This window comes from Eschrichtius robustus, unplaced genomic scaffold, assembly GCF_028021215.1.
Source record: "Eschrichtius robustus isolate mEscRob2 unplaced genomic scaffold, mEscRob2.pri scaffold_81, whole genome shotgun sequence".
Classification (NCBI taxonomy): domain Eukaryota; kingdom Metazoa; phylum Chordata; class Mammalia; order Artiodactyla; family Eschrichtiidae; genus Eschrichtius; species Eschrichtius robustus.
In genome coordinates, this window is record NW_027175690.1 from 104,668 (window position 1) to 125,611 (window position 20,944).

The 20,944-nt window shown below is 37.1% G+C and overlaps 1 protein-coding gene across 1 annotated transcript in view; it reads right to left on the minus strand.

Moving 5' to 3' along the window:
* Positions 1–20,944, minus strand: part of LOC137758350 (complement receptor type 1-like) — a 177,308-nt gene that overhangs the window by 86,203 nt on the left and 70,161 nt on the right. Inside the window, exons 31-33 of the mRNA XM_068534455.1 lie at positions 3,635–4,033; positions 1,007–1,183; positions 811–913 (exon numbers count right to left, since the gene is read on the minus strand). Coding sequence (XP_068390556.1) covers positions 811–913; positions 1,007–1,183; positions 3,635–4,033 — 679 coding nt within the window. The remainder of the gene's footprint in view (positions 1–810; positions 914–1,006; positions 1,184–3,634; positions 4,034–20,944) is intronic.

The window sequence follows — 20,944 nt, forward strand, 5'->3', positions numbered from 1 at the left end:
GTTCTTTTGTCTCTATATTTGTGATGGTTATGCAGAAGGCTCACAACAGCACGCTGGGCTACGGAAGAGTAAGCGTGAATATTCTGGGGGGGAAAACGAAAGGAGATTGGAAATGACTCTTGTACAAAATGCTCCAAATTTCTCAATGTATGTTGGACCCTGATGGCTCCTAAATTTTATTTGGTGCCTGTCAAGGATTCTTTGGAACATTTCGAGATCAGGTACTTTGTTGCCCATGCTTGAAACTTCCCATGTAGAGATGTGCATGCCGTGTAAGGTCAAGTGAATGACCTTACTTAGAACTTTAATATCAGCCACCATAATACCATTTCAGAGCCCTTGGCCTGTTATCAACCAGGTGATATATGATTGGATTAAAAATGCTTATTCTTATACTTTCTCTCTTATTACAAAATTCACTTTTGATGGTTAAAAAATTTTCTGAAATAATTCCTAAATGATCTTATTTTTAATAAGATTTTTGTCACATATCAAACTTTTTCTGGAACTCTCCAAATTACTCGTTTTCTTTTATGCTTGGAAAATATGATTTTTTCCCTTAATGTGTCACCTATGTATACTCTTAAACATTAGTTGTATTTGTGTTTAAGCATGCCATTTAATATACGTTTCAGTTTTTCCTTCATATCTTGTTATTAGTTCCACCTGTTCCTTACTCTTAACTTCCCATATACACTCCCCAAATTTAACATCCCTGAGTATTTCCTATTTTAAAAATCACACTAAACCTTCCCTTTTTGAATTAATCTCAATTTCAGTGTTCAGCAGGCCAGGCAAACTCACACTCACCCTTCATCACAAGCGAAGGATACTTTGGCTCCAAGCTGAAAATTAAGTGGAAAGAGTATATGTCCATTAGGTAACTGGTCCAGGAAGTCAGCACATGATTTCACTAGGAAAAAAAACACACACACACACACAGGAGTGAGATATTCCTGTGAGGGACAAAGAGACTGATCCACAAACCAGATGACAGTATAGGCACCTGCACATTTGGGGGCTGACGGGCTCCAGTCTCCCTGGGGCGTACAATGCAGAGAAGCAGCCCCTCTGAGATCATAGCCGGGCTCACAGCTGTAGAACACTTCCTGCCCAGGAGAAAAGTTGTTCTTGTGGCTTGGGGTGTGTTTACCATGCAGGACTTTTGGAGGTGGCTGACATACTAGGGAAAGAGAACCAAAGTGCTGTTAACTGTGTGAAAATGACTTTTCCTCAGTGGTAAACTGGCTAAGAGAATCATAATCATAAATCTATTTGTTTTTAAAAATCTGGTAGACTAACACCCTCTCGTTTTATTGATGGCAAAATTGAACAGAGAGAGAGAGAAACAAAGACAGAGACCGAGAGAGAGAGAGAGAGAGAGAGTCTTACGAAAAGTCATAGAACTGATACACTGCAGGACAGTGACTAGAACTGAGACATCTTCGGTTCATGGTTTTCCATCTAAAGTACACACCCAAGATGACACAACAAACAGTTCCCCTCCACAATTCTTCCTGTTACTGTTCACTTAGTATGCAGTTGTTAGATTGATGGATTTTTATTTTTATATTTTTATTTTTATTGGCATCACCAATTTATATCCACCTTTTTGGCAATAAGGAATGCTTGAGCCCAAATCTCATCCAACAGATTTCCCAATCACCTATCACACTCTGCTGTGACAAACAAGATTCATACATCTCTTCTCATCTCTTTCCAGCTTCTCTCCAGTGGTCACGCCACCTGACATGGGTTGGTGGAGAAGATAAGTCTCCTTTCTGCACTCTCCAGGGCCAGGTCCTGCTTAACCATTCACTTCATTCCAATGAGAAGATGGGAAACCATTGAATGAAATCTTCTAAGAAACCTACAGCCCTCACAATGAGAGTGCATATTCCATACCATATGTTGTAACTGAGCCTCTGTCTCTTTATACAGTTGGTTTGAACTCAGAATCAGAATGCACTTGAATCTCCTAAATTATATAAAACTGTAGTAACATGAAAAATCATTTCATTTTGGCTTAGATCAGGTCAGTTTCTCTCTCTCTGGACTTTAGCTTTCTCAAGTATAAAATGGGGCATTGGACTAGAATAAATGACCCCCTTAAGGGTTTTGTAAATACTCTGATGCTGTAACACCCAATTTCAGGGCTCATCACCCCCCTGTTTTCCTTGATTAATAAGCGCACTGTGATGTGATAATTTAAGTGCTGTGCTGGTTAAATCTCTGTTGACTCCCAGCCTTACACTTCTGCATTCTCCTTTGACTGCTGGGGCTAGAAGCCTGAAAGTACAACTGCTTATCTTCCTTGCCAGCTGGGTCCTGGTTAAGCTCTGACAATTGGAGGCACATATACTAAATTAAAAGGTAGGAAGATGATAGAAGTCATTCTTCTTGTAAAGGAGGCTCAGGAAGTGGCAATTGATGGCTCTTCCTTAGTAGCAGCAACATTAACTCTATCAATGTCAATGACTGCAGGCTCCAGCAACCTCAGCTATGTTCTGGCAGCAGCAGCAGCTTCTGCAGCATGAGCAGCTGGAGGAAATACCTGCTCAGTGAGTGCAGGTCCCTGTGCTCTAGCCCAGGAGGAATGGCAGCCCCCTGAGCTCTGGTAACACTGCCTTCCTCCTTTTGCTCTTCCTGCCCTTTTAACATCTTTATATTCTCTTACCTGCACTAAATCCCTCACTCCTTGAAATATCTAGAGTAGCTTTTTATTTCCCTGGCTCTGGAGTCAGGTAGGCTTGGGTTCTTGTCTTCACAGAGTTAGCATCTATTTAATCTTGGACAGTTATCTAACCTAAGACTCATTTTCTCTGTAAAACACGGAAAGAATAGTAACTACCTCATGTCTTTGTTTTAAGAATTAAGTGGGGCTTCCCTGGTGGCACAGTGGTTAAGAATCCGCCTGCCAATGCAGGGGACACAGGTTCGAGCCCTGGTCCAGAAAGATCCCACATGCCGCGGAGCAAGTAAGCCCATGCGCCACAACTACGGAGCCTGCAATCTACAGCCCGTGAGCCACTACTACTGAACCTGCGCACCACAACTAGTGAAGCCCGCGTGCCTAGTGCCCATGCTCCACAACAAGAGAAGCCACCGCAATGAGAAGCCCGCGCACCACAACGAAGAGTAGCCTCTTCTCACCGCAACTAGAGAAAGCCTGCGTGCAGCAAAGAAGACCCAATGCAGCCAAAAAATAAATAAATAAATTTAATAAAAAAAAAAAAAATTAAGTGAATCCATAGACTATATAGCGGTGCTTAACAAGAAGAATCAGTCATTATGTATTAGCAGTTACAATACTCAAGAGTAACTCATAAATTTTTTTAAAAAAAGATTATTTTAACTGAAAAAAAGAAAGAACTGAAAGATGATGATGTCAGTAGTGACATCCCAAGGAAATTTTACATTCTTTGCCCAGATTTATCTTTGCTTCTGAGTTTGAACACATACACATGCACACACACATATACACACACCTGCTTTATTTAATGCTTCCTCCCAAGAAAACTTACCCATCCACATTGCTCACCACACATCGTCCCCCCAGAACCGACACTAAACTCCTGATCCTCCTACAACTCACATCATTTGTAGGCCCCTTCAAAGCCTCAGTCAGACTCACCCCTAGAGCAGCTGGGCAACTGCGGCCCCCACTTGTTTTGGGCCTGGCATTCAACAGTGGAGGGTCCTTTCATGGCAAAGCCGGGCTGACACCTAAACCTCACGCTTTCACGTAAAGAAAATAAGCTTTTGTTCTCAGACATCCTTATTCCATTTTCAATGACTGGAGGTGTGCATTTATTAGGTGTAATGCACTGAGGGGGAGGGCCACTCCAGATGCCAACTTGATTGTCTTCACTGGTGCAATATATTGACGGCTCACCCACGAGGTCAAACAGCTTCTTTCTTCTCTCTCCAAGATTGCAGCGATAGGTCACCACTGTTCCGTATTGAAAGTATTCTCTGTTGGTGCTAATGAAATCTCCATTGGCGATGGCTGGGGGTGGCCCACAAGGAATGCCTGGGAAAAGGGAAAGCAGTGAATTAAAATAACTAGTGAGAGAAATCAAATGTGTCACTAAACTGTAACTATTTTTACCTTCATTTTTTGCTTTTAATCTTTGCTAATGTGTAAGTTTTTATGAAGTTGTAATTTAGGTGGGCATACCTAAGTAGAATTTGAGTATATCTGGGTAAACATGAGAATATTTATGAAACTGTAGACTACCGGATGTTAAACATTTTGAAAATCTAAACGATATAAATGGAAATATAAATTACTAATATTCATTAAAGTAGATATAGAAAGCTAGAATAGACCAAGAAACTTGTAAAAATAGAAGAAAAAATTTCACCTATAAGTTCTATCACAGTTTCAAGTAATATATACTTTTAACCGTAATTTCAGGTGTTTCACAAGAGGTAAAGGAGAGAACTTAGCAACCCATTTTATCAAGCCTAAGTTTGATATCATAATATTATACCCACGTAAAAGTGATCATATAGTACTCCACCAAAAAAAAAGCAAAATACATTTTAAAATGTAGAAGTAAGACTAGTACATAGTAGGACATAGTTAGAAAAAACTGTATTGTTCTAACACTATATAACTGGAACTAAATAACATCAACCAAAATTCCAAAAGACTTAAAATTAAAAATGAAAATTCTTTAGGAAGCTTCTGCTTCTGGTAATAGTAATCTCAATAATTCAAATCAAACATCACTCCACCCATCTCACCCCCAGAGAAAAACTAGAAATGCTGGGTAAAATATAAAACATATCAGAATGCATCAGGGTGCTAACAAACTGGTTTCATAGAAGGTTAAAATCCAGGTGAGAGCCAAGCATTTGGGCTACTTTCCCCCCTGGGAAGGTTAGTTGAACCAGGAGGGGGCATTTGATACTGAAATTAAGAATTTGGATAAGATTAGTTGCAGTTTAGACACAGTTGAAGAAAAATCAATGAATTGGAAACTAGGACAGAAAAAAATATCCAGGACAGAACACAGAGAGACAAAAGGATCATAAATAGACAAAAGAGTAACAGAGGAACCACACTTAGAAAACTGTTTAAAGCATTTATTGCCAGAAGACCTACAATACAAAAATGCTTAGAAAGAATTGTTTAGGCTGAAGGAAAATAGTGTCACATAGAACTGATAGAACTGCAATATGGAGGAAGTGTAACAGAAAGAGTTAATGTGTAGATAAATATAAATAAATACCATTTTTATAAAAACAGCAACTATACTGTCTTGTGAGATATATAATATATGTTAAAAAAAACAGTAGAAAATGGCAGGAGAGCATAAATGGAGTTAAACTGCTATGGTTCTTGCATTGTTTGGGAAGTGGTAAAAGGCATTATTTATAATAAATTAGATTATACAATTATAATAGGTTATAATTATAATAAATTAGATTATAATAAATCAAGGATCTATATTGGAGTCTCTAGGATAGCATTAATAAGAAAATAAAGTACAACTAAAATGTTCTTGAGGAGAAAAAAATAGAATAATAAAAATACTTGATTAATTTTAAAATGTGAGAAACCTATAACTAACTAACCTATAACTATAGTTAGTTTAAACCTAACTATATCAGTAACTATATTAATCTGAAATGTCCTAAACATTCTAATTAAAAGCAAAGATTTTCACACTGAATGAAACAACAAAATCTGAGTATATGATGTTTACAAGAGATAAATTTTATTTTATTTTTATTTATTTTTTGGATGTGCTGGGCGGCTTGTGGAATTTTAGTTCCCTGACCAGGGATTGAACCCAGTCTCTCGGCAGTGAAAGCACAGAGTCTTAACCACTGGACTGCCAGGGAATTTCCAGGTAAATCTTAAATATAGGACAAAGAATGGATGAAAGTAAAAGATTTGAAACATATGTAATACAAAAAGAGAAAACAAAAAAAGAAGGCTGGTGTATCTATGTTGATATCATACAAAAGAGATTTTAAGGCAAGAAATATTATGAAAGGTAAAGAGGGACATTTCATTATGATAAAAGAGTCAATTAAGCAGGAAAATATAATAACTCAAAAATTTCATGCATGTAATAACATAGCTTTTAAATTACATAAAGAAAAATCGCTAGAGCTGATAGGAGAGATAGACAAATCCAGTCATATTTGGTGATTGTAGTGGTTTAAATGGTGATTCCCTAAAAAGGTATTCCATGTCCTAACGCATGGTACCTGTGAACGTGAACTTATTTGGAAAAGAGTCTTTGAAGATATAATTAAGTTAAGGATCCTGAGATGAGATCATCTTGGATTAACAGAGTAGATCTTCAATCTAAAGACCAGAGTGTTTGTAAGAGACAGAAGGGAAGGGGACACACACAGAGGAGAAGGCAATGTGCAATGGAGGCAGATATTGGAGTGATGCATCTATAAGCCAAGGAATGCCAAGGATTGCAGCAGCCACCAGGGGTAGGAGAGAGGCATAGGACAGATTCTTTCTCCCAGGAAAAGGAACCAGCCTTGCTGACACCTTAATTTTGGACTGCTGGCCTCTGAACTATGAGAGAATAAATTTCTATTGTTTAAAGCTACTACATTTGTGGTAATTTGTTATGGCAGCCCTAGGAAACTAACACAGGTATTTTACACATTCCCATCAATAACTGGGGGAACAAGTGGAGGAAAAAAAACACAGTAAATCATATTTTCCTAAGAGACATTTGTAGAAAATGACATAAAACAACTACACCTTCTTTTCAAGGGCATATGTAACATTTTACCAAAACTCCATATTCTGGGCTATAAAACATGTTTCAATAAGTTTCAAAGGATTAAAACAAAAGAATGATAACTAAAAAATCTCCAAGTGTTTGAAAATTAAGTAACACACTTTAAAATAAACTATGGCTAGAAGAAGATATCAAAGGGAAAATTAGACAATTTTTCTGTATAGTGATAATGAAAATATAAAGATTGTGGGAAGCAAATACAGCACTTTTGGAGAAAAATTTACAGGTTTAAATATATCTGTTAGAAAAAATAAAAGCTGAAACAAAATTATCTAAGCTTCCATATTAAGAATTAATGAACAGAGAACACCAAATTAAGCTCAAAGAAAGTATCAGAAAGGAAATAATAAATCAGAAATCAATAAAATAGAAACTAGTTATACACTACAGAAAATTAAGTTAAAAGTTGTTTTTCAAAAAATCTTAGTAAAATTTATAAACGCCTAGTAAAAGTAATCCAGAGGAAGAAATTTTAAAATGTTACCATTATCAAGAATTAAAATAGAGATATCACTACAGACCCCATACACGTTAAAATATAATAAGAGGATATAATGAACAACATTATACCAATACCTTAGCAAATGTAAATGAAATACATTCCTTAAAAAGCACAACATACTAAAACTTATTAAATAAGATATTAAAAAATCTTAAAAAATATTTATAGCTATTGAAGAAATTAAATCAGTAATTAAAAACCTAACAACAAAATGTCACATCCAGATTGCTTTACTGCTGAATTACTGCAAAGATATAAAGAAAAATAATATTAATGTTACATAAATAATTCCAGAGAATAGAAAAGAATGAATACTTTCCAAAACATTTTATAAGACTAGCATAATCTTGATGCCCAAACCTGACAAGGGCATTAAAAGAAAAAAATAAATTAGAGTTCAACATCTCTTGAGAACATAAATGCAAATTTTCTAAACAAAATATTAAGAAACTGAACAGAGCATTACTTACAGAGGATGGTATAATGGTCAAAATATGACTTTGACTAATTTTTAAATATTAAACCAATCTTACAATACTTGAATAAAATGTATTAGCAATCACACACACACAAACACATACACCACACACAAGATAATCATATATAACACATCATGACCAAGATGGATTTATTCTAGTAATTCAAAGCTGGTTAGCTTTCCAAAGATCAATCAATGTAATACAAAACATCAACAAAGTAAAGGAGAAACAGATATGATTATCTCAATAGATGCAGAGTGATAAATTAGAACACATATTCATGATGAGTCTTTCAGCAAATTAGATAGCAAAAGGAATTTCCTTAATCTGATAAGGATATCTGCCAAAAATTTACAGGAAATATCATGCTTTATAATGACTATGTAAAACCAATATTATCTCTTCCATTCGACATTGTACTGGAGTTTCTAGCCAATGCAATAAAATAAAATAAATAAATAAAAGATACAGGAAAGGAAAGATTTAAAAATATGATAATTATTCACAAATAACATGATTGTTTATGCAGCATGTCAAAAAGAATAGGCAGATAAACTATTGAATTTAAAAGAAAATTTAGCAAAATTGCTGGATTCAAGGTCAAATGATTGTATGTCTAAGAAATAAACAATTAGAAAATAAAATTTTGAAAACGATATCTAGGAATAAATCTAATAAATGATATTTGAGACTTCTATAATGTAAACTGGAAAATATTAAGAGAAATTAAAGAAGACTTCAAAAATGGAGGGATGTTCATGAATTTAAAACTCAAAAATGTAAATATGTTAATGGTCCACAAATTGATCTACTGAGTCAATAGAAGCTCAATACAAATTCAAGCAGGATTTCTTTTTGTGTGTGTGTGTAAACTGACAAGCTGATTCTAAATTTTATATGGAAATGCAAAGGGCCAAGAGTTACCATGTAAATTTGAAAGTAAATGGTTAGAGGATACGAGCCACCAGATATCAGTCTTAATATAATGCTATGAAATGAAATGAAAACAGTGTAGTAAATAAACCAAAGGAACAGAACCTCTCTGGAATGAGATTCACATATCACATCACCTGACTTATGGGCATTGTGGTATACATGGAATGGTCTTTTTAAATAAATGTTATTAGATTAATTATCTATCCAACAGGGAAAAAAACCCAAAAATAGAATACTTTGACCATACTCCACACCATACAAAAAATAAATTTGAGATGAATCACAGACTTAAACATGAAAAATAAAATGATAGGCAAAGATTTTTTTAAAGTAGAACAGAGAAAGCAGTAACTAGAAAGGAAAAGACTCATGAATTAGACATTATTAAAATGTATTTCTATTACCAAGGACATCATTAAGACAGCAAAAAGACAAGTTTTAGCCTGGAAGAAAATTTTTGTGTTACATTTATTGGAAAATCTGAGAATATGTAAAGAACTTCTACAGAACAATAAAGAGACACACAAACAGGTAAACATTGGGGAAAAGTTTTAAACAGGCATTCATAAGCGTATGAAAAGGTGCTCAGCATCAGTCATTAGGAAAATGCCAATTAAAAACCACAGTGAGCCACCAGAATAGCTAATATTTAAACAATTGATCAATAACAAGTTTCCAAGCATGTGGAGCAGCTGGACCTTTCATATGCTTCTGGTGGAAGTGTAAATTTGTACAACCATTTTATAAAATCTTTTGGCAGTATCTATTAAAACTGAATACATTTATAGCCAGCAATTCCACTTATAGAAATATAAACAATTTATATAGATTTGCATGTACATAAATATGTATAGATTTGCATATGTATAAAGATTCCCAAATTTCTATAGATTTGCATATGTACCTGTAAGAAATACTGCTGATATTTAAACAGCTGAATTTACAAATTAATTAAATACAGTATAGCAATAGAAAAGGTCCAATTAATCCTACATACAACAACATGGATGAGTCTCCTAAGTATAACACTGAGCAGAAGCTGGACACAGGAATACACATTTTTTTGTTCCTTTAATATAAAATTCAGGAAGAGGCAGAGTTAATCTTTGGTGATAGAAGACAGAATAATAGTTACTTTGGGAAGATAATAACTGAGAAAGGGCAAGATGGGGAGTCTGAGGTGGTGATAATGTTCTATACCTTATCTGAGTGCTATTTACATGGGTGCGTTCACTTTGTAAAAATTCCATGAACTGAATGATTAAGATTGTGCACTTTACTATATATGTTAAACTTCAATAAAAAGTCTGCACAGTGTGAATAAATTGTTGGGAAAAAAAGACCATCTAACAAAGCAAATTCCAGGCCACAAGGCTTTATTGTTGAATTCTTTCAAATATCTAAAAAAGAATTAATGCCAATCTCACCTAAACCCTTACAGGGAAACAGATATATGGAACACTACCAGCTGGCTTTATGAGACTATCATAAATTTGATACTAAAATCTGATAAAAACATTACAAGAAAGAAAATTACAGTCTAATCTCTCTAAAAAGTATTAAGAATGGAGTAATAAAAGTGTTCTAAAATTAGTGGTGCTGGTTACACAAGTATGAATATACCAAAAATCATTGAACTGTATACTTTAAAAGGGTAATTTTATGGTATGTGAATTATATCTCAAACAAAAGCATATTAAACAACAAATAAAAATTATAAAATATTATGACCAAGCTGATCTATTTCAAGAATGTAAAATTGGAATTTGAATCAGTTTGTCTTTCAAAATTTCTTAGCAATGAAGAGCAAAAGGGAACTTCCTTAATCTAAAAATGGGTATCTACAAAAATACTTACAACAAATACCAGATTAATAGTGAAATATTTGATTGAATCTTTCCCTTTGAGATGGGGAACAAAACAAGGATGCCTTCTAGCCCCCAAGGTGAAATGTTACACTGGTGGTCTACCTAGTGAAAGAAAGAAAGGAAGAAAGAAAGAGAGGAAGGAAGGAAGGAAGGGAGGGAGGGAAGGAGGGAGGGAGGGAAGGAGGGAGGAAGGAATGAAGAGAGAGTTCCCTGGTGGTCCAGTGGTTAGGACTCAGTGCTTTCACTGCCATGGGCCCAGGTTCAATCCCTGGTTGGGGAACTAAGATCCTGGAAATCATGTGGCGTGGAAAAAACAAAAAACAAAAAAACCCAGAAAGAAAGATAGAAGGAGGAAGGAAGGGATAGAGAAAGAAAAGAAAGAAGCAGGAGTAAGAGGAGGAAGAGGGAGGGAGACAGAAAGTTTGTAGTTATCTACTGTTTTTGTACAATGTCAGCCAGGCTAAATTGGAACTAGTTTTCCCAGACTTACTTTGCCTGTATGGTTCTAGGTTGGGGTTAGAGTTTGAGAAATTGGCATGAAATGCAAGGTAGAAATGAAGCAACAGCCGTTCCACTCTGAAGGTCATCCCTGGTTAGAGGTGGCAAGGGGACAAATGCACTAAACAAACGGACAGGTTCCCATTTGTTCTTGCTCTCCTTATTTCTGCATCCAGCTGTACTTAACTGCTGGTCCTGCTTACCTACAGTGATTCCAACCCACTCTCAGATGCTTCACTGTGAGCTTACAGAAGCAGTAGTCATGAAGAGCAAAACACTTTTATAGATTTCTAACACCAGCCCTCTTCCCAGTTCTACCCCAGCAGTCAGATGTGCTTAGCTTCCTGAAAGCCCCAACTCCAAGACAGCTAGTTAGTGATTTTTCTGATCTTTGTAGAGCAGCTCCACATGCAATTGGATAAAGTTTAATTGCATAATAAATCTCTTATTTCATAATACCAATAGTAGTTCTGCTTCCATATTTGGACCAAAATTTATCCCAGAGTAACAGAAGAGTCTGGGATTGGTTCTTTGATACGATTGGATTTAAAGGAATTAACGTGGCCCATGAAAAAGGGCACACAAGTAGTTTATGGCATGTAGAGAAAGAAGATAACCTCAGTTAACACCCATAGACATCTACAATCAATAGAAGCAAAGTTTTGGGTGACCAAGTGGTTGCTGTCCTAGAACATTTTAAGGAAGGCAAATAATGGAGTTGGTTGCATACTTCTAAGTGCACCAGAGAACTTAAGAGAAAGAAAATTGTGAGTACAAATCTTTAAATTCCTGCTCAAGGTCTGGATCTGGAAGCTTCTACATCTGTCCTAAAAGAAACACTTGTATCCTGTGGCCACAGGGCCAAGATTCCTGAAAAACAAACACACCACCTAATCCTGTGGCTGAACTACAACGCAAATTGAATTCACAATTTCAGAGTCTCTTATGCTAAAGTTTGGGCATTGATTAGAAAAAGAAAAACTCTGAAAATTGAGATGGAGATATATGGAAAAATTTCTAATGAAACACAATATCTTGAACCAGGAAATTCTTCCGAGAGAGGATCTTCAAGATGGCAGAGAAGTAAGACGTGGAAAACACCTTCCTCTGTACAAATACATCAAAAATACATCTACATGTGGAACCACTCCTACAGAACACCTACTGAAGATCTGGCAGAAGACCTCAGACTTCCCAAAAGGCAAGAAAATCCCCATGCACCTGGGTTGGGCAAAAGAAAAAAGAAAAAAAACAGAGACAAAACAATAGGGATGGGACTTGTACTTCTGGGAGGGAGCTGTGAAGAAGGAAAAGTTTCCACACACTAGAAAGCCCCTTCACTGGTGGAGATGGGAGTGGGGCATGGGGGAAGCTTCAGAGCCACGGAAGAGAGTGCAGCAACAGGGGTGTAGAGGGCAAAGCGGAGAGATTCCCACACAGAGGATCAGTGCTGACCAGCACTCACCAGCCTGAGAGGCTTGTCTGCTCACCTGCCAGGGTGGGTTGGGGCTGGGAGCTGAGGCTCGAGCTTCGGAGGTCAGATCCCAGGGAGAGGACTGGGGATGGCTGCGTGAACACAGCCTGATGTGGGCCAGTGTGCCACAGCTAGCCAGGAGGGAGTGTGGAAAAAAGTCTAGACCTGCCTAAGGGGCAAGACACCATTGTTTCAGGGTACACAAGGAGAGGGGATTCCTTCCCTCTCTGCCCACAGAAGGCAGAGCACCACCTAAATGAGCTCCAGAGACAGGCATGAGCCAGGGCTATCAGCTCAGACCCCAGAGACGGGCATGAAATGCTAACACTGCTGCTGCAGTCACCAAGAATCCTGTATGCAAGCACAGGTCACTATCCACATCCCACTGGGAGCCTGTGCAACACGCCACTGCCAGGGTCCTGTGATCGAGAGACAACTTCCCCAGGAGAACACACAGTGCGCCTCAGGTTGTTGCAACACCACGCTGGCTTCTGCCGCCAGAGGCTTGCCAGGCATTCCAATTATAACTACTGTACCCCTCCCTCCCCCCTCCAGCCTCAGTGAGCCAGTGCCCCCTAATCGGCTTCCGCTTAAACCCTGTCCCGTCTGGGCAGGAACAGATGCCTGAGGGCAACCTACACGTAGAGGTAGGGGCAAAACCAAAGCTGAACTCCAGGAGCTGTGTGAACAAAGAAGAGAAAGGGAAATTGCTCTGTGCAGCCTCAGCAGCAGCGGATTAAATCCCCACAATCAACTTGAGGTACCCTGCATCTGTGGAATACCTGAATGGACAATGAATCATCCCAAAATTGAGGTGGTGGACTTTGGGAGCAACTGTAGACTTGGGGTTTGCTGTCTTTGACTGATTTGTTTCTGATTTTTATGTTTATCTTAGTATGGTTTTTAGCACTTGGTATCATTGGTGGATTTGTTTATTGGTTTCGTTGCTCTCTTCTTTTTTTAATTATTATTATTATTTTTAAAATTTTAATAATTTTTTTTTTCTTAAATTGTTTTTTCTTTCTTTTTTTCTCCCTTTTCTTCTGAGCCGTGTGGCTGACAGGGCCTTGGTGCTCCGGCCTGGCATCAGGCCTGAGCCTCTGTGGTTGAAGAGCCAAGTTCAGGATATTGGGCAACCATAGACCTCCCACCCCACATAATATCAATTGGCGAGAGCTCTCACACAGATCTCCATCTCAACAGTAAGACGCAACACCACCGAACGGCCAGCAAGCTCCAGTGCTAGATGCCCCATGCCAATCAACTAGCAAGACAGGAATACAACCCCACCCATTAGCAGAGAGGCTGCCTAAATTCATATTAAGTTCACAGACACCCCAAAACGCACCACAGGACGTGGCCCTGCCCACGAGAAAGGCAAGATCCAGCCTCCCCACCAGAACACAGGCACCAGTCCCCTCCACCAAAAAGCCTACACAAGCCACTGAACCAACCTCACCCACTGGGGGCAGACACCAAAAACAATGGGAACTACGAACCTGAAGCCTGCAAAAAGGAGACCCCAAACACAGTAACTTAAACAAAATGAGAAGACAGAGAAATATGCAGCAGATGAAGGTGCAAGGTAAAAACTCACGAGACTAAACAAATGAAGAGGAAATAGGCAGTCTACCTGAAAAAGAATTCAGAGTAACAATAGTAAAGATGATCCAAAACCTTGGAAATAGAATGGAGAAAATACAAGACGCATCTAACAAGGACCTAGAAGAACTAAAGAGCAAACAAACAATGATGAACAACACAATAAATGAAATTAAAAATTCTCAAGAAGGAATCAGTAGCAGAATAACTGAGGCAGAAAAATGGATAAGTGACCTGGAAGATAAAATAGTGAAAATAACTACCACAGAGCAGAATAAAGAAAACAAAATGAAAAGAATTGAGGACAGTCTCAGAGACCTCTGGGACAACATTAAACACACCAACATTCGAATTAGGGGTCCCAGAAGAAGAAGAGAAAAAGAAACGGACGGAGAATATATTTGAAGATATTATAGTTGAAAACTTCCCTAACATGTGAAAGGAAATAGTCAATCAAGTCTAGGAAGCACAGAAAGCCCCATACAGGATAAATCCAAGGTGAAACACGCCAACACACATATTAATCAAACTATCAAAAATTAAATACAAAGAAAAAATATTAAAAGCAGCAAAGGAAAAGCAACAAATAACACACAAGGGAACCCCCATAAGGTAAACAGCTGATCTTTCAGCAGAAACTCTGCAAGCCAGAAGGGAGTGGCAGGACATATTTAAAGTGATGAAAGGGAAAAACCTACAACCAAGATTACTCTACCTAGCAAGGATCTCATTCAAATTAAATGAGAAGAGAAATTAAAATATTTACAGACAAGCAAAAGCTAACAGAAGTCAGCACCACCAAACCAGCTTTACAACAAATGCTAAAAGAACTTCTCTAGGCAAGAAACACAAGAGAAGGAAAAGACCTACAACAACAAACCCAAAACAATTAAGAAAAAGGTAATAGGAACATACATATCACTAATCACCTTAAATGTAAATGGATTAAATGCTCCAACCAAAAGACATAGACTGGCTGAATGGATACAAAAACAAGACCCATATATATGCTGTCTACAAGAGACCCACTTCAGACCTAGGGACACATACAGACTGAAAGTGAGGGGATGGAAAACGATATTCCATGCAAACGGAAATCAAAAGAAAGCTGGAGTAGCAATTCTTATATCAGACAAAATAGACTTTAAAACAAAGACTATTACAAGAGGCAAAGAAGGACACTATATAATGATCAAGGGATCGATCCAAGAGGAAGATATAACAATTGTAAATATTTAGGCACCCAACATAGGAGCACCTCAATACATAAGGCAAATACTAACAGCCATAAAAGGGGAAATCGACAGTAACACAATCATAGTAGGGGACTTTAACACCTCACTTTCACCAATGGACAGATCATCCAAAATGAAAATACATAAGGAAACACAAGCTTTAAATGATACATTAAACAAGATGGACTTAATTGATATTTATAGGACATTCCATTCAAAAACAACAGAATACACTTTCTTCTCGAGTGCTCATGGATCATTCTACAGGATAGATCATATCTTGGGGCACAAATCAAGCCTTGGTAAATTTAAGAATATTGAAATCGCATCAAGTATCTTTTCCAAGCACAATGCTATGAGACTAGATATCAATTACAGGAAAAAAAATCTGTAAAAAATACAAACACATGGAGGCTAAACAATACACTACTAAATAACCAAGAGATCACTGAAGAAATCAAAGAGGAAATCAAAATATCTAGAAACAAACGACAATGAAAACACGATGACCCAAAACCTATGTGATACAGCAAAAGCAGTTCTAAGAGGGAAGTTTATAGCAACACAATCCTACCTCAAGAAACAAGAAACGTCTTAAATAAACAACCTAACCTTACACCTAAAGCAATTAGAGAAAGAAAAACAAAAAAAACCCCACAGTTAGCAGAAGGAAAGAAATCATAAAGATCAGATCAGAAATACATGAAAAAGAAATGAAGGAAACAATAGCAAAGATCAATTAAACTAAAAGCTGGTTCTTTGAGAAGATACACAAAATAAACCATTAGCCAGACTCATCAAAAACAAAAGGGAGAAGACTCAAATCAATAGAATTAGAAATGAAAAAGGAAAAGTAACAACTGACACTGCAGAAATACAAAGGATCATTAGAGATTACTTCAAGCAACTCTATGCCAATAAAATGGACAACCTGGAAGAAATGGACAAATTCTTAGAAAAGCACAACCTTCCGAGACTGAACCAGGAAGAAAGAGAAGATATAAGCAGACCAATCACAAGTACTGAAATTGAGACGTGATTAAAAATCTTCCAACAAACAAAAGCCCAGGACCAGATGGATTCACAGGCGAATTCATCAAACATTTAGAGAAGAGCTAACACCTATCCTTCTCAAACTCTTCCAAAATATAGCAGAGGGAGGAACAATCCCAAACTCATTGTACGAGGCCACCATCACCCTGATACAAAACCAGACAAAGATGTCACAAAGAAAGAAATCTACAGGCCAATATCACTGATGAGCATAGATGCAAAAATCCTCAACAACATACCAGCAAACAGAATCCAACAGCACATTAAAAGGATCATACACCATGATCAAGTGGGGTTTATCCCAGGAATGCAAGGATTCTTCAATATACACAAATCAATCAACGTGACACACCATATTAACAAACTTAAGGATAAAAACCATATGATCATCTCAATAGATGCAGAAAAAGCTTTCAACAAAATTCAACACCAATTTATGATAAAAACCCTCCAGAAAGTAGGCATACAGGGAACTTACCTCAACATAATAAAAGCCATATATGACAAACCAACAGCCAGCATCGTTCTCAATGGTGAAAAACTGAAACCATTTCCTCTAAGATCAGGAACAAGACAATGTTGCCCACTCTCACCACTATTATTCAACATAGTTTTGGAAGTTTTAGCCACAGCAATCAGAGAAGAAAAAGAAACAAAAGGAATCCAAATCAGAAAAGAAGAAGTAAAATGGTCACTGTTTGCAGATGACATGATACTATACATAGAGAATCCTAAAGATGCTACCAGAAAACTACTAGAGCTAATCAATGAAGTTGGTAAAGTAGCAGGATACAAAATTAATGCACAGAAATCTCTGGCATTCCTATACACTAATGATGAAAAATCTGAAAGAGAAATTAAGGAAACACTCCCATTTATCACTGCAACAAAAAGAATAAAATACCTAGGAATAAACCTACCTAAGGAAACAAAAGACCTGTATGCAGAAAACTATGACACTGATGAAAGAAATTAAAGATGATACAAACAGATGGAGAGATATACCATGTTCTTGGACTGGAAGAATCAGCATTGTGAAAATGACTCTACTACCCAAAGCAATCTACAGATTCAATGCAATCCCTATCAAACTACCAATGGCATTTTTCACAGAAGTAGAACAAAAAATTACACAATTTGTATGGAAACACAAAGGACTCCGAATAGCCAAAGCAATCGTGAGAAAAAAAAAAAAACAAAAAAACGGAGGTGGAGGAATCAGGCTCCCTGATTTCAGACTATTCTACAAAGCTCCAGTAATCAAGATAGTATGGTACCGGCACAAAAACAGAAATATAGATCAATGGAACAGGACGGAGAGCCCAGACATAAACCCACACACATATGGTCACCTCATTTTTGATAAAGGAGGCAAGAATATACAATGGGGAAAAGACAGCCTCTTCAATAAATGGTGCTGGGAAAACTGGACAGCTACATGTAAAAGAATGAAATTAGAACAGTCCCTAACACCATACACAAAAGTAAACTCAAAATGGATTAAAGACTTAAATGTAAGGCCAGACACTATAAAACTCCTAACTGAAAACATAGGGAGAACACTCTATGACATAAATCACAGCAATATCCTTTTTGACCCACCTGCTAGAGAAATGGAAATAAAAAGAAAAATAAACAAATGGGACCTAATGAAACTTAAAAGCTTTTGCACAGCAAAAGAAACCTTAAACAAGATGAAAAGACAACCCTCAGAATGGGAGAAAATATTTGCAAATGAAGCAACTGACAAAGGATTAATCTCCAAAATATACAAACAGCTCATGCAGGTCAATATCAGAAAAACAAACAACCCAATCCAAAAATGGGCAGAAGACCTAAATAGACATTTTTCCAAAGAAGAGATACAGATTGCCAACAAACACATGAAAGGATGCTCAACATCACTAATCATTAGAGAAATGCAAATCAAAACGACAATGAGGTATCACCTCACACCAGTCAGAATGGTCATCATCAAAAAATCTATAAACAATAAATGCTGGAGAGGGTGTGGAGAAAAGGGAACCCTCTTGCACTGTTGGTGGGAATGTAAATTGATACAGCCACTATGGAGAACAGTATGGAGGTTCCTTAACAAAACTAAAAATAGAACTACCATATGATCCAGCAATCGCACTAAGGGGCATATACCCTGAGAACACCATAATTCAAAAAGAGTCATTTACCACAATGTTCACTGCAGCTCTATTTACAATAGCTGGGACATGGAAACAACCTAAGTGTCCACCAACAGATGAATGAATAAAGAACATGTGGCACATATATACAATGGAATATTACTCAGCCATGAAAAGAAATGAAATTGAGTTATTTGTAGTGAGGTGGATGGACCTAGAGTCTGTCATACAGAGTGGTGTAAGTGAGAAACAGAAAAACAAATACTGTATGCTAACACATATATATGGAATCTAAAAAAAAAAAAAAAGGTTCTGAAGAACCTAGGAGCAGGACAGGAATAAAGACAGAGACGTAGAGAATGCACTTGAGTACACGGTAAGTGGGAAGGGTAAGCTGGGATGAAGTGAGAGAGTAGCATTGACATATATACACTACCAAATATAAAATAGATAGCTAGTGGGAAACAGATGCATAGCACAGGGAGGTCAGCTCAGTGCTTTGTGACCACCTAGAGGGGTGGCATAGGGAGGGTGGGATTGAGATGCAAGAGGGAGGGGATATGGGGATATATGTATGCAGACAGTTGATTTGCTTTTTTATACAGCAGAAACTAACACAACATTATAAAGCAATTATACCCCAATAAAGATGTTAAAAAAAATTGTAACCACAAAGAAAAGTAAATAATTCTAAATACAAAAAAAAAAAAAAAAAAAAAGGAAGAAGATACACAGATGGCAAAGAAGAAAAAAAGAAATTCTGCCAAGCCTGCTTTGCCAGAAGGAGAGCCTTCCTCCCTGGTCTGAGGAGAAAAGCATCCTCTTGCCTGAAGAAACTAACGACTCTCATGAAGTAGCTGTCCTGATAGGACTGCTGTGGAAAATACAGAATGCTCAGTTAAATTTGAATTTCAGAAAAAAAAGAAAATTTCTAAGTATATCCCAAATATTGCATGGCACACATTTATTCTACAGAAATATTTGTTGCTTCTCTGAATTCAAATTTAATTGGGCATCTTGCATTTTTATTTACTAAGTCTGGCCACCCAAATTGCAGGGACTGCTGATTTTCCTCAGGACCTATCCCTACCACCTTGCATTGTTTCTAGTCCTCTAACCAGATTCAAGCCCTGACAGGACCAGGGAGATCTGGGGAAATAAAACTTATGACCTGTGAGAAAGTATAAAATACAGCAAAAGAATTGAGATTCTGAATTCAATGTGTTAGTTTGAGTGTGGCCTAACAGAATGAAGTTCAAAAGCAGAAGATTATTAGTGTACTGCAGAGGAAAACATCCTGTGGCCTAGGGACTTAGGAATGCTAGAGTGGATTTATTATGTAAGACCTGTTCATCTACTCCCTAATTATCTCCATGGTGCACATAGGTTGAAAGTGAGACCTTTTACCCAAGGCTTTGAGAAATACATTTATGCAGAAGTTTCAGCATCCTTGAAGAACTCTGTGATGGTTATTCTCCATAGGCCAGGAATGACAGTGGGAATGGTAGCTATTAAATGGGGTTACCTGAATCCAATGGGGATGAAAGGACCTCAGGGTCACAGAGGCCAAGTGGTAGCACTTAACTGTCAGAGACAACTGAAGCAGAAATCAGAATGATTTTCCTGCAAAGATCTTTGTCATTGGCTCATTGATCATGGAATCGCTAAAACTGAAGCAGATGGATAGTGGTCTAAAGTTTTAGTTGATTTGTATTAGCAGAGAAGATCTAGGTCTAGTGAACAGGTCTGACTTGAATCACTACAGAAGAGAGTTGTGGTTATTTATCAACCAATTCTAAGACTTGAGAACCAGTTTAGAGACCCAGAGCAGCTTCAATAAAACAGGAGACTGGCTCTTCTTGAGGAAGAGGAAGCAACTGCTGCACAGCCAAAATGTATACTGTAAGTTTCCTCCCTACCCTTTACCAAGGAGGCTTAAAGCCATTTGCCAGGGTTGGATACAGAAAAGGTTACAAAATTATAGATAGAGACAAAAATATGGAAATATGTCAAGGTGTATTATTTTTAATATAATGAGATCTTGTATAGTCTTGTATAAATTGTGTATAAAACATACCATTTTGTCATCTGATTTTCTTCACAGAAATATATATAACAATCATCTTTATAAATATTAAGTGTTTTTCCATAATATCTTTTTATGGCTGAATAAATTTCCAATGTATGGATGTATTTCTTCTAATTCTGCATGGCTATTTTATGCTTCTTAGGGAATTCTCAGTAGTCACTTTTAACATGTCTTTTTGCTTCCAATAGGTTATTTGCAAACCATATTAGGAACCATGCAGTGCATTTAGGTTAGTTTAACATGTTTGCCATTATAAAGTATGCTGCAATAAAAAGTTTACAATCT